This window comes from Accipiter gentilis, chromosome 3 (assembly GCF_929443795.1).
Source record: "Accipiter gentilis chromosome 3, bAccGen1.1, whole genome shotgun sequence".
In the NCBI taxonomy this organism is placed as follows: Eukaryota; Metazoa; Chordata; class Aves; order Accipitriformes; family Accipitridae; genus Astur; species Astur gentilis.
The window spans coordinates 23,454,314-23,478,919 of NC_064882.1; the positions used below are offsets into that span (position 1 = coordinate 23,454,314).

A 24,606-nucleotide genomic window follows, 5' to 3' on the forward strand; every position below is an offset into this window, starting at 1 on the left:
TTTTCTTTCAAGAAGCTTTTGTCTTTGGCATGCTGGAAGATGATCTGCACCCCAGCATGGTACGCACCCTACTGCTATATCTTCTAGCAAAGGTGCTGCTGTTGGGTGGCCTGTCTTAATCTTGAACCCCAGTCCACAGTGTTCACGCAGAGGCTGGACACCATGAACAAGTCAGTCTTGGAAGCACTGACCAACATCATCTAACCAGGCAGCGAGCAGTCTGGGTTCGGAGCTTGTGAAAAGCCACTTGCTTTGAAGCACAGGCTGCAATGATGGGCAGGAAACCATTGTTTTGCAAGGGTGGCCTGTGGTTAAGTCACAAGCCACATGTTCAACTCTAGCAAGAGGGAAATTTGGGTATAGACCCAACATTTACCCTTCCACTTCTCACAGAGCCAGTATCTTAAAATAAGGCCCCTTACTCTGTTCTGGGGACCATGCACCTGTGTCTCCCCCTCCTCCCCACAGTCTGACACTGGGCTAGAGACAGGCATGGATATTCAGTAGTGTATGTGCCAGGCCGGTAGTGACAGACTGGTACCAGGTTGCAGTAGATGATTACCCAGAAGCAAAAAGGCCCAATGCCACCAGATAAAAAGTGTTACTCCTTGGAAGAACCAATCGCACCTGCATGCTGGGTGAAACAAATCATAGCTGAACACGAATGCATGCATCCCTCCCCTCATGATGCAGAGAAATTTCTTGAGCTTTCCAAGAGGTTCTTTCCCGGTACCCAGCTGCACAGCTGGTGCAATCCTCAAGTTGTATAGAGAACCTGACTCCTGGGAGGATAATAAAGCTTTAAAGTTTTGCAGTTATAAGAAGTATGTAGCTATGACTGTGAATGTAAGTCATAATTTACAGTTACCAAACCAGATTCCATTTCCTCTGCAAACTTCATCCTTCTACTTATTCTGCCACAACTGATGGTGCAGCTGAACATGACACCCTACATCAACTGCTATCCTGCAGACCCAAAAAGACAGCGCTCCTTCGAAGGAGGATGTTCCACATAGAAAGGCTCTTACCCAGAATGGCAGAGGGAAGAAATTAAGGCCAAATTACAAGAATCAGGTGCCCCAATCTTCCATCCTGCTTCTCATCCTCCTGCTCTTTTCTTTCAATCAATGTATAAAAGACAGAGCAATAGCACATGGGAGCTATTTCCTTTCAGCTTTGTTCTTCTACTTGAGTACAGGAGGACCCAATCTCCGCAAGCTATCTCAATTTAATCTTCCCCCTTACTTTCTTCTTTTCACATCTCCCTGCTGCCTCTTCATAAATGAAGGAAAGCACAACCTCATGTGCTAAGGGGCAGGGAAAGAAGAAAAGAGGAACCTTTGCAATAGCACAGTTAGGGAGCAGTGGGTAAGGTTCCTGCTTAATTTCTCTTTTCAGCTGTTGCCACACTGAAACTTATCACAGAAACCTCAGAGACCCAGGTGCATGCTTTTTTCTGTCATGTGTTGGCACCATTTCATACTCCAGTCCCACAGACTTGTACCACACACCTATTATTCCAGGTCTTGGGCAGCTGAGGACTTCCTCAGGTACTGAGGGAGGAGAGGAAATGGAGCAAGGGCACATCTACTATTGAGAAGTACTTCAGATTTGGACTATATCAAAAGCTAAAGTTGTCATTTTAATTCCTTAATAATAAATCCTTGTTTTCGTGCCTCCCTCTTATAGGTGGTCTTAAAATCCCTCCCCATCTCAGTACAAGACAATAAGGCATGAGTTGGACTTCAAACTCTCAAAATACCTCCAGGGACAAAAATAAGATGACATACCCCAAAATTTTAAAAGACTGGAAATGTTGCCTTCAGATTTCATGAACAAAAAGGTTCTTTAATCAGAATTAATAGCAGAATTAATGGCAGATTAATAGACTTTTCTGCCACAAGGTCACGTGGAAAGGGACTGGTGATCAATCTGTCTCAGTGTCTTAAATTCTACCTTCTTTTTGAGAATCAGTTCAGATTTACAACATGCCAAATGCACTGTTTTAGCACACTTAACATGCATGAAAAAAAGTCTAAAATACTATATATTTTGAGCCTTTAATTTGTCCTTAGCTTTTATTTTCAGAAAGAAAGGACAGTGGGAGTTGATACGTGCAGAAATTTCACACAATGTGACAAAGCTGATTGCACTGAAGTCAATATTGAGATTCCCTTTACAGTTATTACTACATTCAGTAGCCCCTAGGGTCCTATTTAGGAGTAGGGACTGCTCCAAATAAAGGCACCAAATAAACATGTATCAATAAAGACCTGTCTTATCTTTGGTTTAGTATAAGAGAAATGGAAACAAAAAAGTGGAAGGTGTGAACAAGCATTTTCTGCACAAACTAATAACCTGTCTTTTTAGCTTTCTACTCTAAAGGACTAGGATTTGATTCACAGCATATTCTGTTTCATCAGTACTCTTCTTTATTTTAACGTTAATTTTCTGTGCCACACAGCTGGACCTCAATATGAATTATTCAGATGCTGCCTTTGATTCTGCACAGCCAAGAAAAACTGACATGACAGCCACAGAATGCAGGGACTACTCCTTTCCTTGTGTCCTCCAATGACAACTCTAAAGTCTGTAAGGTAAAAGCAGGTATCCAGTGTTCTTTGCTTACCATCTTAGCTAACAAGGCAAGCTAGTATTTACTGGGGATGGAATAGTAAGTTTGTTCCTTTATGAATAGTTTGCTAAATTTGATCTATACTTGGTCTGGCAACTAGTCATTCTCCATGGGATACCAGAATTAATTCTGGCAAAGAAGTTTCTTTACCCAAGAAGTACTGGGGTTGTTAGAGCTGCACTGATACCCCAAACAAGTACTGAAAATGCAGAAAAACCTTGTATTAAAGTCATCTGGTAACCTCCAAATAACCCTCTCAGGCTCCGCAAGTGCAGTCAACAGCATGCAATAAAATGGAAACCTCTGCTCTAAATTAGACATGCAGAGTTACGCGCCAAGTCATGGTAGCATACAGTATGATAGACTCTGAGATTGGGTACACATTGAACTAATTATGCTTAGTTCAATGAGGAAACAGAAAGGTGCTATATGTAGATATATTATCTTAGTATGTTCATGGTATTAAAAGGCAGTGTAGTACACTTAGCATCTCTAACCTGGAATATGATGTATATCCCACAGCAAATAGCTCTTCAGCAAATTCACTGTGACTTTCTTGTTTATTTGGGCTGAAATCTCCAAGAACAATCACTATTTCTGAAGCATTTGCCCCAAGTTTGTCAAAGTCTCACCCCAGGCTTTTACTACTTCTTGTTAACAGAAGAACTTGCTTTGCAAATCTAAACCTAGATGAAGTTGCACAGTATTATCAGATTACACACAAAAGAAACAAAAGTCCCCACAAAACAGGCCAGGATATTATTCGTAATATTTAATTAAAACAAGTTTTGATTGAAATACATTTGCAGTCAACTTTTAGTTCATAAAGCTTTTAGTTCAACTGATTGGGGTTTTTTTGGTCCTTTAAGGGTAAAGGTACTTCCAAAATAAGATACTAGATCCAAGAGTACCCAGAGTGACCCTTAATAAAAGCAGAAGTCTGTTTAGTCTGAGTTCTCAGATGTTTGGTCCTAAAAATCCTCACTTCTTAAATAATGTACTTCTAATGCTGCAAAAAACAATTAAGGTAGTAATTTTGCAATTTTACTCAGTCTTTCGTTGAAGATTATTTTTTTCTGGTTGAAAGAAGTGTTTTTCAAGAGCGTTGACCAATTCATCTAGTTCCTTCTTCAGCTGCTCAACATCACTGAGAAAATCCACACAAATACAGAAAACAGTGTCACAGTGGAGAAGCTAAAAAGCACGTTTTCAGTCTGAGGAATCTTTAAGTCTGTTGCATTGTTTTAGACAAGCATTTTCTATTAATACTAAAGGTATATACACTTGATTTCTTATGGTAATACACTGATGTTCACTTCCAACTGATGTGCACGAAGGTACTTAAGACTATGGAGAAACATAAACCCACAATATAACTACAATAAAACAGCCAGTTTGAGTTCAGAAGATCTTCTATTACTAAATATATGTGATTAGAAATGTAACTTTTATACTTGTAATAGTATTTTCAGATTAATTTTCATCTGTGAGAAAGCATTATTTTCATTATATGTTAATAATTGCATATATCTTTAAGACTATATGATTTCCAAGGCTAATCAGTCAAGGGTATAATTACTAAACATAAAAGTGTTTAAATTATATTAGAACACTATATATAGTTATGTAAGTTTAAAGCAACTATGTATGTAAAAAAGAGAGTGAATATATCTACTTTCATTTAAGGCAGAATGTTTTTCTTGATACTGTTTTTACCAAATGTGAAACCAAGTTCAAAGGAATTTCAGTGACGACAAGAATGCGTCAATAAATTTTGCAGAATCGAAGCTTTATGCAAATACATTTGCTAAAATAATGACTGCAGTAATATTATTTGATCATGGAGAGCCCCATCCCTGCCAAAACAATACCAAAAAGCCACACAGCCCCTATTACACAGCACTTACTGCCGTAAGTGACAATACCTGTTTCCAGGAGGTGCACAAAGTTCAGAATAGTATTTGATCTTTGGTTCCGTCCCACTGGTTCTCATTGTGGCCACTCCTCCATTAGCAAAAGTGAACGTTATCATTTGGCTGCTTTTGCTAGTGGGAAGTATCTAGAAGTAGTAAGAATAATTTTTTAGAAGCTTGGAAAGTGACTATACGTAATGAATTCAAGGCAAAACCCATGACTTGATGTCACAAAACATAACTAAAGGATCAGCTAAAATTAAGCTTTCCTCCGTTTTCTTCATAATTGTGGTCTTAAGACCACAACAGGCAAATGACAGCCTTACCCTCAACCTGGAATCTGGTAGCACTACATTGCTACTAGGTAGCTCATTTCAAGTCTAGTCAACATTTTTACTGCAAACAGAAATTGCTCTGTGATGGCATTTCCCAGGAGGAAAAGAAACACAGACTGTGGAAAACTAAAGAACCCAAAGCCACATCTCAGCAGACAGTTTAACTTACACTTACAAGAAAATAATGCAAGATTGGTGTAGCAAGACAGCAAGATCCTCCTACCTCCCTTTACAGACTGTCATCCTGGAGAGAAACAACAACACAAAACCAAACAAAAAACCCCAACCCTCCCCCAACCTTCATTTCCTCCCACCAAGCCAAAACAATCATCCCCAATTTATGTTTAGCATGTTTCTCCATAGAATTTTTTCTATATGTGTATATACATGCTGATATGATTTATACATAGTTTTAAAAATATACTTACAGCCTTTTGATCTGGCTGGCTGCTGTCATACCCAGTGGTTAGATCCCTTATTCCAGAAACTTTAAATCTACCGCAAGATTTTGGGTATGTGTTTTTTCCATCAAAATTTCTAAGGTTGTCAAAAAGTTGTTGAATAACTTTAGGATCATGACAGATGAAATATGAAGCTTTGGTAATATGGAAGCCGTATCTGTGAAGACACAATATTAATGAATTGAAGAAGCAATGATGTTCTTAGAGTTGTGCACCATACACATTATAAAACCTTCTCTAAAGCAAGAATCTATACTCATGGTCACCTAACTGTAGCACCAGTTCACCCCCTTACAATTTTAAAAAGGCCTCAACAGCTTAATTGTCCTGTTTTACATACTTTAAAGAAACTTCTGTGCAGACATCTTTTCCTTTTAATGATTAAAAATGAGAATGTTTATGGCTAAACCAGAAGAAAAAAAGATGTTATTGCCTTGAAGAGATCTAACCACCACAGGAAGAGAACAGACTACATCTAAATAGCTTCCTTGACTGGATTCCATCTGACCTTTTCCGAGTAAAACAAATTCCAGACTGTTTTTTTTTTCAATCACGCTTCAGAAGCTGCTCTCCTTTAAGCACTTCTACTAAACCAAACTCTTCTGAACATCGTCTCTTTAGCTTACCTGTTTGCTGCCAGGTAATATGATACAGAATCTGCATCAAAGACAAATGACCTGCTAATACTGACTTTTCAAAACAGCATGTTGTTGAAAAGCATACAAGCCTGGCTCTGACTATTAAGTGAGTATTCCTGACGCCAGGGAAAATCTGAAGGCCAGAATCTTTCATTAGTACTAGGATGGTCAGGCTAGAAACCTGAAAGGTCCTTAAATAGGGTCATGTGTATACCAAAGCGGACATCTAGAAGGTCAATAGTTGTTAAATCAGTCTTGAGAATCCTGTGAGAGAATTTAGAAAACCTATCCTATATTTGAAAGAAGCGATGAGCCTGCTAGGACTGTGTCCTTCTCCTGTTCTGCATTTACTTCTTTGAGAACAGATCCCCCTTCTATACCTCGAAAATACAGAGTATAGTTTCTTCTGCTTCAACAGCAACTCACAAGACAAATCTTATGAAGAATGAAGTAGTAAGGAATAGAAAACTGCAGCTCTGCAAACAAACTGCAAACAAAAGCCACACACACAGAGAACAACCCCCCAAAACAAAACAAGAACACCGCACCTCCAGTTCTAGTTATCAAGGACCAATTTAATAAGGCAGATTTGTATCCTTCCCTGTATCTGTAGCTTTTCCACAAACGGTGACTATGTGCAGTGACATCTTACTTTGAGGTGCATCTACAGACTGCTTTTATGCTAAATAAGCTCCTTCAGAGTCCTCTTGAGTGCCTAAGTACACAGTAGCACTGTAGCACATTTAAGTTCCACTCAGTTACATGTTCTGTTTCTGAGAGCAACCTAAAGCTGGTGTTTACTGAATGAGTATTTTTTTTTTTTAAAAAAAAGTGCATAAGCCAGAGAAGGATTTGAATATACACTTCCAGCTATTAATTAAGGGAATTCTCACATCAGATGCTGTATTTGCAGCTCTAGGCATGAATTCTTCTTCCATGCATTTAGATTACTGTTTACTTCTGCCACATACAATAGCTGATAAATTCCACTATTTATTTATGCAGTGTGCTAGCAAGTCTTTGCCACTTGATTCCTTCTTAAACTGTGGATGAAACACCCATGGATAGTGCTGCATGCAAATGAGAGATCTGAGGACTGGAAAACAAGCAGCACCAAGGCTGGAGTTTTTCCATGAGTCTCTTTGCAGGTTCCACCACTCCTTTGTTGTCTATGAGACATGAAGAGGTGGAGAGCATCTGCCAGCCTGTGCTGCTCCCTCCTTTAAAACAAACAACCCAAAACCCTCACAAAAAACACTCCCTGCCCCCTGAAATCCAACAGCCATCTTTGCTATTGATTTCTGTAGGTCTTTGAACACATTAAATAACAACAAAAGAAAAGTAGTGCCTCATATTAAAAGCTCTCAGAGGGATACCCAGCTGTATATAGCCAATAGTTATGGCCAAACAGTCACAGCACTTCTGCATCATCAGCTCAAATCTCAGTATTCAGGAACTGGAAGAACAACCAACATATACTATCCATCAAAAAAAGATGGAATAATATAATAAAAAGCCTAACTTTAGAGCCAACTAGAATTAATTTAATCACAAGTAGCCCTGCAAGTGGGACAGAAGCAAGCTGGCTTCTATGAGTAGCCTAAATATGCCAGAGCTACTTAGACCCATTCTGCCATCAGCGTTTTTGTATGTCTAGCACATTTAAGCAGCAAGAGGCACTATAATCTCTACAACACCGCAATACTGCTGGCCAAAAACCAGGCCAATCTTCTATAAAAGGACTGAAGAGCAGAACTTTCCAAAAGGGAGAAACCTTTCAGACAAGCAAAAAAAACCCCTTAAAAATCTGATTAACTAATAGGGAATTAGTAAGGTAATATTATTCTTTTTAAAATACCTCAAAACAACACAAAATGAAGTCATAAATATATTCATGCCCATGACGCAGGAGTGCTTTCTAGAAGATGACAATAACCCAATTTTTATTTCTTCATATGCTATAGGTTGCTATCGACTCCCTATTAACCCCAGTATGTGGAATGGAGAAAATCTGAAAATCAAACAACTATAATTGAACTCACTCATCATAGACAGCTTTCAGCTGCTGAGACAAAGACAAATTCCTGGTTGCCAAATAGCTAGCCATCTCCGCAGTTATAACAGCAGCACTGACACCATCTTTGTCCAGAACAGCAGGACAGCACATATAGCCTAAACAAAGAAAGTTGTATATATTTGATAGACTTTTATGAGGAAATAAGATAAAATGGGGGGGAGGAGGAAGTTAATCAAACCAACATCTTTTAAAGGAGAAATGCACATTACCATAGTATAGACATTTTAGAGTTAAACCAAAAGTGGAAAAACTTTATCTTCTAATCAGTGTTAATTTAGATAAGCAAGGTATTTAATGGAATTTCAAGATAGAGACAAATTTGTATTGTATCAGTGCCAGATGTTCCTGAGTACTTTTGGAGCTCTCATGAAAGGGAAATGCCACACTGCAGGAACAATGGAAGTATAGAACTTTTTTCTCAAATGCTATTACCCTTACATGGCAGCATATGGTAACACTGACAATTAATTATTCGTTCAATTAGTCACATTTTCTCTGGTTTTCAGGTATGAGATACTCAAGAAATAGCATTATAGCTTTACAATTTCCTTCTCACAAATTCATAGCTTTTATTGATGGCTTTCCAGTTTACAAGTATAATTTGGGGGAGTTTTTACTTTATTTTATTCACATTCAAACTTAGCGTAAAACTGCCAGCTAAACATACTCAACTTGAAGTCTGAAAAATGTGTTTGGTTTTGTTTTTTTTTTTTTTTTTTTTTTTTTAAATAGCTCACACAGAATTTGCAGTCCAAGTCTACATAAGCCATGCTACTGAAGATATATACACCTAACTCACATCATCATAATCTGTGCTAAGCAGAGATAGGAAGGATTAAAACTAGTAGTATCAATCATCCACGTGGATGATATCAATTACTCACTGGAAATACATCCATTGTGGTTGAGGGCACCTTTTCATTGCCATTTTTTTCAATAGTCCTACTTTTACTATTTTACAGGATATTAGAGCATAATGTTCTGTTTCTTACCTATAGCCTCCTCAAACGCAAAAAGAACAGCTTTTCCCTGGTCCATGAGCTGTTTGGCACGGTTGCCCATCCACTTGAAACCTGTCAGTGTTTCCTACAGCAGTGAGGAGAAAAAAGGCATTAAAAATGAAAGCAATGTCTTACAAAGATACAACACTGTGTAGGTAAGCAAATAAAAGAACATGGAATAACATGTTACAGCTTACCTCAAAGTGAAAACCTTCCTTTAGTGCAATTGCTCTCAGGATTTTGGAAGAAACAGTACTGGATAACATGTAGACATCTTTAATGGCACTAGTATCCCTATTGTGATTTTTCCAGCAAGTGAAGATCCACCAGCCCAAAAGAGCTCCCAGCTCATTTCCAGAAAACACTTTCCATTCACCACTGGAGGTGGGGAGGGGGGTCGGGGTGGTGGAGAAAAAGAAAAAAAAAAGTATATGAATGTAAAGGATAAGGGGGGGGAGGGGGGGGGGGGGAACGTACTAGTTCTTCCATTCATGAGCGCTAGCAAATAAAACCACTGCATCTGAGTTCCAAGTAACAGTAACAAGATATCAAGTGTTCAATAAGAACAAACAAACAAAATTCCTCCCCCAAAGAATTCTGAAGCTGTTACCTTCTTCCTCCATCATACGTACCAGCTTTTGAGTTTATCCGAAGATGAAACAGGGATATTTCCAACATATTTTAACAAAAACATTCAGCAGACAAATTACAAACTCAATGATTAAGACAAGCACAGGGACACAAAAATATAATTCTCAAATGATCAGTATTTTTAGTTGACTCAGTGACAAATACCTTTTATTTAATCACAAATACACCAATTGGTCATTAAGGAAGATTGGAAAAAATCTCAAACAGGTAATAAAGATTAACATTGATGTGTTGCTAGAACAAGAAAAATTGAAAGAAAAAGGGAAAGACAGATGTCAAAATTGCCCCAAAATTCCCAGTCACAAAAAGGGACAAAGACACTGCCAAACTGACAAAAAATCAAGACCTACAGAAACAGTACCTGTTGTGAAAGAGAAGCAGACTCAGTCTCCTGCATTTATTGATGCCAACAGGCACAAAGCAATGCACAGCGACAACTTAGTGTAAGAGTGCTGAGAGAGTGTGCTCTAGCAGGAGTTTCTGTCAAAGAAGAAGTACAGATACTGTAGAAGCCTATATTAATATCCGATTAGTGTATGAACAGCTACAGCAGAAGTCTGAGAGGAGGACACAGGACTGAAAGTTAGGAGACAACTAAGACTGGCTAAACGATTAGCAAAGAGGTAGGAGAATGAGAGCACCAAGCTCTCAGCGGTGGTAAATACAGTAAGTTAACACCCCCTCTTCAAGTCTCTGAAAGCTATAAGTTTTTAGACAAAAAACATGAGTGATTTTGCATTCTTATTTTAATGCATCATAACTAGCACAAACGGAAGCTTTTTATGCTTTTTCCTCAATGCTGAATTGCCAACTGAGGCTGGCACAGGCCAAAAACATTAAAATGAGGATATTCCAGCTAACACTGCCCAAGATACCCCAGAGAGTGCCGATTAGCCCATTTTTCCTCTAAATGCAGAGAAGCAACCTTAGTTCCTATTGTGAGGCTAATGTGTTAAAAAAAGCCCCAAAACCCCAAAGAAAACACTGCTGCCTTTGAAGCTGCTACAAGACCCAAAGAGATTATCTGGTGAGCAAGATGGATATTTGCACTGTCTCCTTTTACTGGGGTTTTGGAATTTGCGTAACTGATACAGGTTCAAATATTTGCGTCATCCACAATCACTGAGGACATCTGGCAGGTGCCACCATCTCATCCCTTGGGTACCAAAGACTGTTGCCATGATTTTATATCCCTCTTCTGGCTCACAGGCACAGGGAATTCATTTACACCATTTCTGCTCCCGGCCCAGCAGCAGATTTTTGTTCTGCTCCTCTCTGAGCTGAAAACCTTGAAGTTTACTGTTATTAAAGATTTATGGTTTCTAACTGCTTGGATTAGTTTCTACTTTATCAGGGTAGATAAAAGAGAAACACCACTCTTTGTAGATATGATACCAAGTGCAGTACTTCAGCTTATTTTCTTTCATCAAATATAGCCACAATACAGAAATGCAAACAATTGTAGAAGTACAGGATACCAGGGGGCATGAAATAAGGTAATGGCAGTATTGGGTCAGAACTATAGGTTACATGTTCCATACATATGAAAAATTTATGAGAAGCCCCTCTTTGAGCAAGTTTACCTTTTGTGATCCCGTTCTTTGACAGGATATACATAGATAAATAATGCATGTATAGCTGGTCCTTAAAGGAGAGAGTACAAATTAATATACTGAGAAGTACCAAACACTCACAAAGCTAAAGGTGAAATGCAGGTACATGAGATTATGCATAGACATATTTGAGTTCCATCTTTCTCAAATACTGTTAGACCAGACATGTTACTAATCATTAGATGATTTGGGCCTCTCTTGCTCAGTTCCCCACTTCTATGCATAATGCTATTCCTGAGATTATCAGGGAACTATAAAGGTTCTCCTGAATATTCAAGTTATTATTTAATAAACATAGTAAGGAAGAATGTTTATCAGTCTTCTGTGAAAATTTTCCAACTGAAAACCTACCTTTAAAAAGGTATAGCACAATCGTAACAACTCACATGCTTCTGTGCATGCCTCAAGTACAGCAAGTATCAAGTATTTATTCAGGCTTCTGTACAGTGTCTAATATTAATCATTACTTCATTTACTGCCCCCACTGTGTTCTGCTTCATATAATCCTCTCACATTTCTGTGTGTTTTCAGTCCAAAAATGACTACTGTGACTACTCTATCTTCCTCTGCAACACAGGTAGCAAGAATCCCCCAAATGAGCCTAGCCTTTAAGTAAAAAATGTAAATGGTTTGCATTTCTTTATTACCATACCTCTCTTGTTTCTCTGCCACTGCAAGTCGATCAGCATCAGGATCATTTGCTAAAATTATTTTTGCCCCATCTTTTTCAGCCAAAGCAAAAGACAATGTCTGGAAAAGTGGTAAGCAAGACCAGATGAGTGTTAATACTCATGAATAATATTTTCACTTTCTTTATAGGTTTTAAATAATTTTACCAATTTATTTAAATCTCAAACACCCAAAATCATGATGCGTCTCTACAAAAAATAAACTTCAAGCCTGGCAGCAGTAGAGAGCACAGTCAGGATATTTAACTTCACCTATAACATTCCACTTCCGCAGCCCGAGTCAAATGCTACTTTGATTCAACAGGATCCTTCAATAACAAAGTGCAGCAGAAATACTTGTAGCAGAAATTCTAACCACCTGTCAGGACTTCCCCAGACCCCTCCCAGTGTCATATCCGAACAGTTTAGTCCTTGTATTTCAGATGTAAATTGTAGAAACTTTCCAAAACCAACTGTGAAGATTTTTAAATTATTATTTTATTTTACTTTTTAGAAGGAACTGTATCACTTTGTTCTATGTGCACATGCTGCCCATTCTGTCAGAGCACAGAACAAAGCAGTTTAAAGTTATAGCTAATTACCTGACTGATTCAAAAAGAGTTATAAATTTAAACGAAAGTACACCAGCTAACTCTTCACTAAATGTAAGGCTATGAAAACAGAAACAAAATAGACCTTCAACCAATATTTATATTCATGACTACTGGCAGAAAGGAAACACTGTTTGAAAGACATTGCAACTTTAAAGGAAAAAAAAAAATAAATCTATTTACCAGAACACCTTTGCCTTCTTCAGGATTTGGATACTTCACTGTGGGAAATTCTGGATCAGGATCTTTCTGCTCCGGAACGGCAAAAGGAGGGCTAAGGTCAAATGCCTTGAAGGCCAACTGCACAAATTTATGTCCTACACCATGCACAGAAGTATGAACAAATTTCAGGTTTGTTTCCTTGTTTATATTCCTGAAATAAAACAGATTAACAGTAAACTTGGATATGGAAGAATATTCTGCACAAAATTGACGACATTTGGAAACAGATATGACTCAGTATTCTATATCACTGTTCAGATTATAAATTAAAGGAGGTCAGACTTTAAAGGTAATGGCTTGAAAATTGGCTTAGCCTCATTTTTCAGCAATGAGTCACTCCTGACATCTAATGTCCTGGTATGTGCAAATCACTGGAATAAGAAAGGTAGTACACTCTATGCACCCCAAAGGAGGTGAGTGGAAAGCAAATACAACTGACTAATAAGACTCTTCATCCCCAACTCCGGCATTTAAACCACCTCCAAAGACTGTGAGCCTAGTGAACCAACAGCAGCATGCTTCATTTGAGCACACTCCATTTTTATGAGGTACATTATTGAAAGTATAGAACATACCTAAAGGCAGGCAAACTCCTAGGGAGACATTTAACTCCTATTCTGAAAAAGCAGCATAATTTCTCACATAGCCCCAACTTCCTAGTAATTCTGACTTCGTTTTTAGCAAGAGTAAGAACATGGTTACTAGTGTTTAAATTTTTTTATGTAAATAAGCAGATCTAACAGGTCATCTAGTCCACAAACCAATTCTACTTGTTAATCACAAAGAGAAACATCCACTTGATTTTGTTGAGAAAAGTTTTTACTGGGCAAGTGACAGGAATAGGTTCGTGCAAGGCACCCGAGGCGACCAGGAGCACATGCAAGGCTAGAATGGCAGAGCAAGGCCTCCTTCTTCCAGAACTGGCTTAACAGCCTGGTTCAACTTCTCTCTTAGAAGCCCATTTTAAGGCTGTCGGACCATCAGTGTCAGCTCACCCCCAGCTGTGGCATTTGGTTGATGCATGGTCATGCGAATACAGGGAGATGATATACTCAGAAACTAGTTGCTCACTTTGCTGGGTTAGACTTCTGCCAGGTCACCTTTATGAACTGGCTTACTACGTCACCACACAGCTGCCAGCGCTACCACAAAAGATGACAAGGGGGCACAGACAGAACTGGATCATGGCAGGATCACAGCCACTCTGACTTCCATCAATTTAAACTGCCCTGCTGACATACTAGATGGAAATTACTGTATTCATAACAGGGCTAACACCAGTTACCTGTGAAAGCACTGTTTCTGTATGTCTTTGAAATAATCCTTATTGACAGTGGCATATGGATCATGAAGTAGCAGGCTACTGTCAATCAGTTTGTCATCCCAAGCCTGAGGCCATGGCTCTTGGTTCTCCTCAATAGCCTGAGAAATTCCTTTGTCATGAGGAGAAATGATCTGAGCACCATTTTCCCAGTAAACCTAAATAATAAATAAAGGTAAGTCAGTATTTTGTCATTAATATTGTAGGATAGCTTTGTTATTCTTTTGCTGGCTAAGTTGCACTACATTCAGTAAAGTATTACAGTAAATTACACTTAAGTATTCTCGTTCATATTCTCAAGTGTTTCCTCTCACATCCCATTTTTGTTCTATTAAAAAAAGCTGTTAATTTTTTATCAGAAGATATCAAAATCCATAATGAAACACAAAAAAAAAGACCCAGCTCATTTATTGAGAAGATTCAAGTATCAGCCTGTCTGCCAGTCTTGGGATAGATAACTTGCCCATGCTATTTCATATACTTTTTCCCAGATTTTTAGGTATAATGAGTATATATAGAAGAATTCTTAAGAAAAAAAAAAGCGTGCAAAAGTGAAACACGTTTACCACAAAAAAAAAAAGGAGAAAGGCACAAAAACTCTGCAGCCGCCTACAGCAGCAGTGTTGCCACAACAGCAAGCACAAATTCAACTAAGTTTCAAGATGTTCTTTACTTGTAGTCTTCTTTTTGTTGACTGTTTACACATCCAGGAAGAGGTGTACTTATTATGTCTTACTTTTTGACAGTTGTTTGCACACTACCTTCTACTGATGGTTTACAGAACACAAGTTTAAGGAAAAATAACGAACAGGATCTGGGCCACGTACTTATGTAGCCTAAGTAACAAAACATTAAGAAAAACCAAAGTTGATTAAAAAAAGTAATTGATAAAACATCCAAACAAGCTACCAAGATCAATACATGAAATATTAAAACCCACAATTTTAAACAGACATGAAGTTCTGGAGGGAGAAACAGCAAGAAATCATCCCTGCTAATGCCTTGTTTTTCTATTAAGACTACAAAAAAGATCTCCCAACTTTCATTTGTGTATTTCTGGAAACAGTCTGTATATGACTAGTCCAGCTATGCGATGATTGGCAGACTGGCAGCTCAGCCATTTTTTTTTTTTCAGTGGAAAGCAGATTTCTGTCATAGAAAAAAGTCACACCAATAACTGTCATTTAGCAAAAGAAAAACAAAGAAGAAATTAACAGAATTTATTCAAAACAGTTTGTACAAGCAACTCATTAGGTTTCACATACTTTTAATTCTCTGGATTTGTAAAACTGAAGAGATCTTTTTAAATCATGAATTGGAGAAATGATTAATGCTTTTGAAAAGAGGTCAGTTAATATTTTAAAGTGTTCCAAAGTACACAATGATATTACTTATCTTCCTGCTTTTTAGAGCTAAGATTTTAATTATAACATGCTACTAGCTTTAAATCCATACATCTAGAAGAAATCAAACTATCAATTAATTTGGCCTGTACCATGGTAAGAACTGTATGCAATAGTATTAGTGTCTCTACATGGAAAAAAAAGTCTGAAAAAAGCCAGAAAACAGATCGCATAGGAATACCTTGTAACCATTATCTTGTTTTGGATTATGGGAAGCCGTAACCATAATTCCAGCACAAAGCTTCAGGTGAGTTACTGTGTACGGCTGTAACAAGAGAAAGTTATCTGAAGTGGAATGTGCAAAATATTATATATTATTTATTCTCATGCATATGCAATATTTCCATACTGCTGAATGAAAAGAAAGTCAGGATGTGATTCCAACAGATGGACTCTCTAAAGCAGAGGCTAAGTAGTACTTGCTCCGCTAGATCCCACATGGCACTTTAGCCCTGGTGCTTTCTTGTGCTTTTTCCCATTTATATATTCTTACTGTTTCAGATGCTCTGTGGGTCTCTACAGTAGTGTTTTTATAGAAGAAAACCGAATGTGTGCATTGCCTACTGTAGAATGACTTGAGATACCTGAGGTCTTTAAGGGTGCAAAGTCTGTTGGGGTAATGACAGAAGTCTGCACAACTGGTGCAGTCTCATCCTTACTATCTTTTGAGAGCAGCCTGTGGAGCAACTATTCCATCGTGGTTCAGAAGAGAATTGTTTTGGAGAGAGCTCTTATAACTTAGTCCAAAACAGATGGAATGAATTAAAAATAAAGTACTATTTGTGACCACAGGTCCAGTTTGAGTTTACTCCTGGCTCTTTACTTAATAGTGAATGCAATTAACGGCAGTTCTTGCAACACTACTTTAAGCTGCACTATGAAGAATTTGACCCTCAATCTACCAAAAATTGTATCAGTACAAGAATGCTACAGACAGTCTTCATCCCACTATGTTCTGTTTGCAGCACTCACTGGAGCAAGCGGTATGGGGAGAAACTGTTGCTTTTAGTGCAAAGGTAGGGGTTTTCGTTATTGCTCTAGAGGGCTGACACCTAGTGATCCGATGGTGAAAATGCAGAGCCATTCAACAACCCTCCCGGTATAACATGGCTGCACTGCATTGCTGCACAACCTGTTTAAAAATGCTACTTTGGATTCAATACCCTAGAAAGAAAAAAAAAAATAAATTTAAAAGCCAACAAAACCAACCAATCAACCAAAAATCAGAAAACTAAATGGGTGTGTATGTTTCAGACTTCAGATTCCACAGCAATTTAGAAACAGTAAGATGTCTTCTACAAGAAATCCACCTGAAAGCAGGAATGAATAGAAACACATCCCACTGTCACTGATATTCCACTAAGCTTCTTCCTTCTCTTGCTGTGGATGTTCTAAACTAAATATAGCTACATAAGCATAAGACTAACTGCAGGTAGAGCTTAAAAAGTTAAAAGTGGTTTGTCTATTTTTCCTTAATGTAAGTAATGCAAGATATCTGACAAAATTTGGGTGTACATAAAAAGATATAATAAAGAAACCTACCACAAAAGGAGTTGGTGTTATATCAGAGAACAGATAAACGGGAACTCCTTGACTGATGAAGGTATTAGCAGCAAGTCTGGCAAACCTAAAAAGGAAGAAAACACGCCTAAGAAACATTCATTTTCTCACCAATTAGTTTACTAGAATTCACAGCTTTTCCCCCCAACACCCCTCCAGTTAAAAAAAAGCAACAAAAACAAACAAAACCCCACATAAATAAACCCCAAATTATTATACAGACCCAATTCAAATGTGTTCCCTCACAATTCCCAACAGACAAAGAACTGCTCTGCCATTAACAGAATATAAAATTACTATAAATCCCTCATCTTAATTCACCCTACAGAAAGAGAAAATACTGTTCAAGCAGATATAAAACCATAATGGATCACGCAAAACGTCTACAAAATACTTAAAACCTAAAAAGTACCTTTTGCTACTACCTCCGCTGGAAAGATGGGCACGAGCATCAAAACCAATCACAACTCCTCTCTTTTTCAGGTCACTGAAATTCTTCTCAAGGTATCTGCAAAATCCCTGAAGACAACAACAAATCCACCTCATTCACCCAATCTTGATATTTAGTTTATAATGGCATTAAGGTGATTGCTAAGATGTTGACATTGTAGAAAGGTGAGTGCACGTAACATCTCACTGAACTGGATTGGGGTTCAGTTTGTCTAGGACCAATAAACACCAAGGAATATCAAAAACCTTCAAATCAATATAGTGATGCTGGACAGAATTTAAGTACTTTTCCAAAAATCAGAACCAACTCCAGAAAGAAACAGTTAACACTATTAGTCTGAATTGCAGATTTTGAGAAATTATTTAGTTGTGTCAGGTCTCAGATGAGGAAGAGAACAACTGGCCAATATTTTATCTTTTTAACTGAAATCTCTGTTTAACTGAATGTCACCCTTAATAATGACACCTGTTTAGGACACGATACACCACCACTCCAGGCTGCAGTAATTTAAGGTTTGGGGTTTTTTTAAGCCCTCCCCAAGGAGATCTACTTTAGGACCTATATACGTATATATAGCTTCACTGCATTTATGTAAATTTATGTCCAACATACACAAAGCTTAACCAAATGCTGGCTACCTTTCGCGTTTTTTGTAGTTGTTACATCAGGACTAACTGATCCACTTGAGCTTAACTGTAGCTGCGTATAAATTCAATTGCAAATCAAATATGGAAAATAACTTATTTTAATGGCTTAATAGTTCTCTCTGTTTTCAGAGATCAGCACTCAGCTAATAATTATAATTTAAATTACTTCTGAAAACTGGAGGAATAGTGAAAAACTTATATTTCCATAGAATACCCATTTGCTTGTCATAAATGAGGCTCTTCTGTTTATATATACAACCAGTTAAGTGAGATAAAGTGCTGAACACAGTACCTGGGTTGTTTGGATAATAGTCAAGTCATTCATGTGGGAAATCCCTGCTCCCATGGCAGCTCTGAGCCCTGCTGTGCCAAACTCCATCCGCGAGCCGAAGTATTTCTGCAGTTCTCCAGCATTGCCATCAGCAACCAGTTGCTTCACTATTGCAGAAGTTTTGGGATTCTGTAAATACAAAATTCAGATATTCTAGAAAAGGTTTTGTTTGTTGGTTTGTTTGTTTTTAATACCCTTAAGCTTCTTAACAAAACTGACTTCCTTTCCCACTCACTGTACTGGGTTATTTCAGCATCAAAACATCACGCACCACAAACATGAGAACTCCTGCTACTCTTCCTAACTGTAAGTCAGTACAATCTGAAGTATTACTTGTTTTAGATTTATCTCCTTAAGTGAACATGCTGCCTTGACAGCAGTGTATGTATCACATTTTGGGAAATGAGAAGATTTCCAAGATGTCTATTTTAATATTTTCTGGTTTTAAAAACAAAAGAAACAAAATAACCACCTTTACAGTTCACAGAATCTTTGTCATCACAACACAAGAACTATTCTAAACATGTAAGTAAGTTAAGCTGATGATTAAGAAATATTTGTTATTTCCATAGTGCTATAAGTAGAGTTAAAAAAAATATAAATCATAACCTTGTCCCAAGACTGGCGAACACCAGAGGCAGCAGCAATACTAAGCAGACTGGTCAGAAGATAAAGAGGACAATTTGCAATATATTTGCATGTAATGCTTGTAAAAATAAGCACAACCCTCAGGATGAAAGCTTAGCAACTACAGCTGAATTCTTCAGGAAAATGACTGTGCAGAGTGGTGATGGACAGGCCACATCAGACTGCCTGCAAACAGTGAGGAGTTTCTAAGTCTCACTGCTTTTCTTCATATATTGCTTGTATCAACTCTTTATTGTTATCAACTCTCTTTGTTTCCAAACTTAGGAATTAGTAAAGTCCTATATGCCCCAACATCTCAATCTTAATAACATGGGATTTGTTAAGTTTAGTATTTGATTTCTTGAAAACTGATGAGCCAACAGGACAGATGGCACACTCCAGCCACTAGGCAACAGGGTTATGTGGAAAGGCGGCATACTCCACAGGTTACTCACCGCACGATTACACACACTTTACACTGGAGTACAAAGATTATGATTTCCAAACGGACACAAGCTTTGATTTCTAGTCAACCAAATGACCTCATAAAAGTCACAGACTTTACTATTTCTTGCATGACCTAGGTATGCTTACAGAATCCTAGGCAAAAAAAAAAAAATTAAAAAAAAAATATCTATTTTCAGCAGCTCCGGAAAATGCTGCAGAACATGCATGTGAGTGAGCTTGCATACAAAGGTGTAAGCATTCTGCACACCATGCTGAGACTAGGGTCTGGATGCCCTAATCATTGACCTGTGCACCTGCTGCTGCAGGACAAATGCTATAGTTTAAATAAATACTCAAAAAGCAAAAGAGCCTTTGGTGCTAATGAGCAAACTATATCATGCAGAATAAGCTAAATAAGAAAGAAGAAGAAAAAAAATCAGGTTTCCTGGGTGCAATAAGCAATTAGGTACCCTAAAATTACTGACTTACAGTTTAAGAATTACCAATTTACCAGACCAAGAATGTTGTAACTGACACTTCCTTGTAGGAGGCTCAACATAACTCTGTATTATTATAGAGTAATTATATTCTGTAATAAATATAATTCTATGTGATTACAGAATAATATAGGTCAGCATAACTATTCTGAGTTTAGGCTATTTAAAAGTTGACCTGAACCTTTTGATGAAATATCAGGCCTCTGTCCCGTAGGTAAAGCCTGAATGACACTTTTGCATCAGGCTTTGTACACTGCCTAGTCACCTTTTTTTCCGCCCCTGCATGAGCGTTGTGCACGGGAGTTGTCTCTTGCCACCAAAACTGGCATCTCTTTAGGGAGATGCTGCACACATTTGTATAGATGTTGGACAGACTAGAAGCTGTAATGCCAGTACAAATGGGCAGCTGGACACGGAACATCCTGTAGCTCTCACAACCAAGGAGATTTTTGTTTGTTATTGTTGTTAGAAGAATTTCCCGGGTTTGGCATCTACCGTGAAACTACAGGGATTCTCCAGTTTTTCACATCTGGTTAAATGATCGTACTTCTCCAGGTGGCTGCCTGAGTCTCGGAGTTTCAGTCCACATCATTTGGTAGAGAAAACTTTATTGCATGAATTTAGTTGTTTAGCTTGTTCCCCCCTCTTCCCCCCGCTGCTCCCGCCCAAGTAATGGTAAAAGCCAGGCCCAAGTCTGTTCAATATAGCAGAAGGATTTTTCCAGAATTACTGTTGTAATTGTTTATGGCTATATTCTCCTAAGAATCTGCCCTTTTTTTTTTTTTACTGTGCAGACAACTGTTCTCATTTTGTTTCAATTTTAGGAATGTTATGATGCCACTGTATACAGCTAAGGAAAAAAAACTAAACTTCTTTTGAAGCAGAAGAAAAGGCCAAAACCAAATCTTCACAGCATCTCTACCGAAGAAGGATCCAATTGTATCTGAAGGACGAAGCGCTGATTGGTTCTCTCAGGTAACACTTTTTCTACTCTCAAATAAAACTGGATGTGAGTATGAGAATACTGATTTCTGTGAATACAGTGGCAGATGATTTAATACAGAGTATTATATGTATCCAGTATATCTACATAATATCCAGTAGTGTAATTTGCTTAAATATCACCTGGTAACACTTGAGTTACTTTAATCTACATAGCAGGAAGGCCCCAAAGAGGTTTCATCAGTGCAGGAGTCCCCACAAGGTTTTAAGAGTAGAAGGACACCTACTGACTAAGCAGGTTTTATTTTTAACAAAAACAGAAGCCACCTTCTACCTATAATTTTATGACTGATAACGGAAAGAATGAAAAATATGGTACTACTGTAATGAACTGTGACAAAAACAGCCTGGTAACAAGCTCAGTAACTCTCATCTAGGTAGAAACTTCCTGTTAAGTCAGCGGGACTCTCTTCAGCCATAAGGGCTTGCTCTTGCAAACTGTTATGTGTAAGAAACCGTGCAGCTTATCATCATTAAATATTAACCTATCTCTACACATCAAAAAGGAACTTTTTTTTTTAATATCAGAGTAAATGGACAAGGGTTATATCGGATTCTTCTGTTACTCAATACAAACACGCAAGAGCTCCCTGAGAAATGGGGATATCTCATCGTTTTTGAGCAATCAGCAATGGGTATTGCACACCAGTCAATTGTTACTGAGTCAAAGATGCAATTGTTAACAAAGACCTAACCGTTCAAAAGTAAAGATCCTGTAAGGGATGCTGCATTAGATTTGCAGAGGGTTTCACAGAATAATTGGAATAACCAGTTGAAAATTAAATTAGTACACAGAAGATAGGAATATAACTAACATTAGTCAAGGAAGTTATGGAAGTAAGAGGCCCTTTAAAACTAGACTGTTTTCTCAAAATCAATTAAACTGGAATAATAAAAAAAAAAGACACGAAAGCTTATTGTCATTTGATGTGATACACTAGCATTTCTGAAAGAAGGGCTGGTTTGGTACTGCATTATCATTAATAAAAACAGAGCTGGCTAACTGATCAGTTAACCAGTCAAATGATCTTTAATGAAGAATCACAACAAACTTGAGGTACTTCTGATGATGCCCTTTAGAACCTGAAAAGAACACTAAAAAAAAAAAAATCATTCTACGTTTTCGCTGATAATCCCTTACCAAGGGATTTGGTAGAGCAGAAGACCCCTTACCAAACAAATACGTGGCTTGCACAAAACGCAGAGAGCATTGTACGATGCTGAGCCCAGGGCAGTCATTGAAGTGGCCACAATGGCCGGTGTGTTCCAGTACAGCCAAACGAACAAACGGCACGTACAGGGACAAAACCAAATGCAATCCACACATACGGAGTATGGGCCTGCATCGCGGTGGGAACTGCAGCAGCGAGCAGCAAGGTAAGCGACACCACTACGGCAAGGCATTTCTTCGGGCATGTGGAACGCAGGAAGGCACAGAAGATTCTACCAAATCGGGACCAAAACTGAGGACACAGGGACAAGCCTCAAGATGTTTAAGCACCTTAACAGGAAGGGAAGTAACGCATACGGAGGTGTTCCTAAGCAACAGCACAAAAAGGGAGAAAACCCACGAAACCCGACAATACTGAAGACTGGGGAATTATTTCATTAACCAGCCGGCGCCCCCACCGCCTCCCCCACCCAGTCAGTCCCTGCGTGACGGGGAGGCCCCTTCCGCCCCGGCACCCGCCCTCCCCGCGGGGCAGGGAGGGCCCCGCAGGGCCCCCGCCGCCGCCCCTCACCTTGTCCCAGAGCAACCACTGCTCGGCCGCACGGCGGACCGCGCCGTCCCCGGCGGAGGGCCGCGCTGCCATACCGCCGCCGCCGCCGCTGCCGCCGCCCCGCTCCTTCCCTCTTCCGGAGTTCGCCCGCTCCGCTCCGCTCCGCTCCGCTCCGTTCCGCTCCGCCCGCCGGGGCCGGGCCCGGGCCGGGCCGCCCCACCTCCGCCCCGCCCCCGGGCCCAGGCCGGGCCCGGGGTCAGGGCCAGGGACGGGGCTGGCCCGGGGGCTTGGGCAGCGCCCGCCGGCGCCCTGAGGGTGCCGGGCGTCCCGGCGGGTGTCGTGTCGTGTCGTGTCGTGTTCCCCCCCCGGGGGCAAACGGGAGGACAGAGGAGGCGGCGGGGAGCCGCGGCTGAGCCCGGCCCTGGCGCGGCCCGTCGCCCCGACAGCCCCGGGCAGCGCGGAGCGGGGGGGAGCGCGCTCCCGGGCACTGACGGCGGAAACGGGATGAAGGGCACGGCTCGCCTTGCGCTTGCCGAGCTGCCGCCTCCTTCTCAGCGTGAGGGCCAGGAGCAAACCGAGGCTGTTCGAAAAACAGCGCGACTTCTCGTGGGCATTGGGCTGAGGCTACTTGGGTTTCTTTCTGAAGTCGGTACAAATGAGGGATGATCTCGGAAGAACCCTGATTGGGGATAAAGATTATAAGCAAAATACAGACATGGAGTCACCTACTTAGACTTTAAGCCTATGTGGGGCTATCTTTATTCACTCCTCACTGTCCACCGTCTGGTAGTCTGGAAAGGACAAAACAAAGGACCCAAGAAAAGATTTTAGCCCTGTCTGGTTTTTGACGTCCTAACAACAGTGTAGCCAATCTGCCCCATAAAAAAAATAAAATGAACAAATTACATTCACCTGGAGGCCAAGAGGGAAACAGCCCAGAGAGACTCAGTTTCCAGCTTTCCTCCTCTGTTGCTCTGTCCCATACACTCCAGAACAAGCTGGAATTCTGCACAAGCCAAGCGGCGTGCAAGGGGGGGGGGGGGCTGGTATTTCAATGAATTGACCTATAACTGTTTATTTTTAGCATTTAGTCTCGAACTTCAGAACTTAATAGGACTTCTATTCTCTTTTTTTGTGCCAACCCAACAACCACAGGAAGTTCTTTATGGAAGTCACAGTCACAGTGCTCTATTTCTGCTAATTCTGAGCGAGCACGCAGCAGTCTGGCCTCAGATCACAGCCCCTTCAGAGAAATTACTCAGATGAATCCTATTCAGTGCTCTGAGAAGTCGGCTAGCTCTATTCCCACTACGGGGGGCTGAAAATCCCATTCCTAAAAAGAGCTTGTTAAGTATTGTGAATATGTTAGTCATGTTGAAGAATGCTTTTTGTTTATTTGTGAATGAATTTTCTATAAATTACACCCTTTCTAGTTGGAGCTGCTCACTGTTACCAGCTGAAATGTATTATTTCTATGTGCTATCATTTATACACTGAACCACATATTGATGGCATGTATGGCATGAATAATGAGTACTAACTGGGTAAATTTTCATAGAAATAATGACTTGTACAGATATTTGGAAACCTTTCAAAGTTCATTAGCATGCTACCAGATGCATGTGAAAAAGAGAAATGCTACACATTACTTACAAAGTTGTTAATGAATATCCTTCTGCACTACTGATCATTAAAAGTAACTGTTAAGATACCCTTCTGGAAAAACTGTGAGGTGAAAGATCAGGGGAAGTGAAGAGTAAGAAAACCAGACAAA

General features: G+C 39.4%; 1 protein-coding gene across 2 annotated transcripts; it reads right to left on the reverse strand.

Moving 5' to 3' along the window:
- Positions 1-3,392: 3,392 nt before the first annotated feature.
- PGM2 (phosphoglucomutase 2) lies at positions 3,393-22,996 on the reverse strand. 2 transcript variants are annotated; one of them, XM_049832669.1, is made up of 14 exons: positions 22,854-22,996; positions 18,500-18,667; positions 17,522-17,628; positions 17,092-17,176; positions 15,731-15,814; positions 14,111-14,304; positions 12,787-12,976; positions 11,977-12,074; positions 9,258-9,438; positions 9,052-9,145; positions 8,025-8,154; positions 5,312-5,501; positions 4,561-4,694; positions 3,393-3,782 (listed from the first exon to the last, which is right to left on the reverse strand). In XM_049832669.1, exons 1-14 carry the CDS (start codon positions 22,923-22,925, stop codon positions 3,680-3,682), a joined length of 1,830 nt encoding a protein of 609 aa, XP_049688626.1. In that variant the 5' UTR covers positions 22,926-22,996; the 3' UTR covers positions 3,393-3,679. The 2 variants fall into 2 exon arrangements, with proteins under 2 accessions (XP_049688626.1, XP_049688618.1); XM_049832661.1 differs by lacking the exon at positions 22,854-22,996 and adding an exon at positions 22,285-22,405.
- Positions 22,997-24,606: the final 1,610 nt, after the last annotated feature.

Coding starts and splice junctions, on each gene's coding strand:
- PGM2 (XM_049832669.1), bottom strand. CDS start 22,925: ATGGCAGCGCGGCCCTCCGCCGGGGACGGCGCGGTCCGCCGTGCGGCC. Junction 14,305..15,730: donor AACAAGATAATGGTTACAAG/GTATTCCTATGC, acceptor TTTATTATTTAG/GTTTACTGGGAAAATGGTGC. Junction 4,695..5,311: donor GCCAGCCAGATCAAAAGGCT/GTAAGTATATTT, acceptor TACTACTTCTAG/ATACTTCCCACTAGCAAAAG.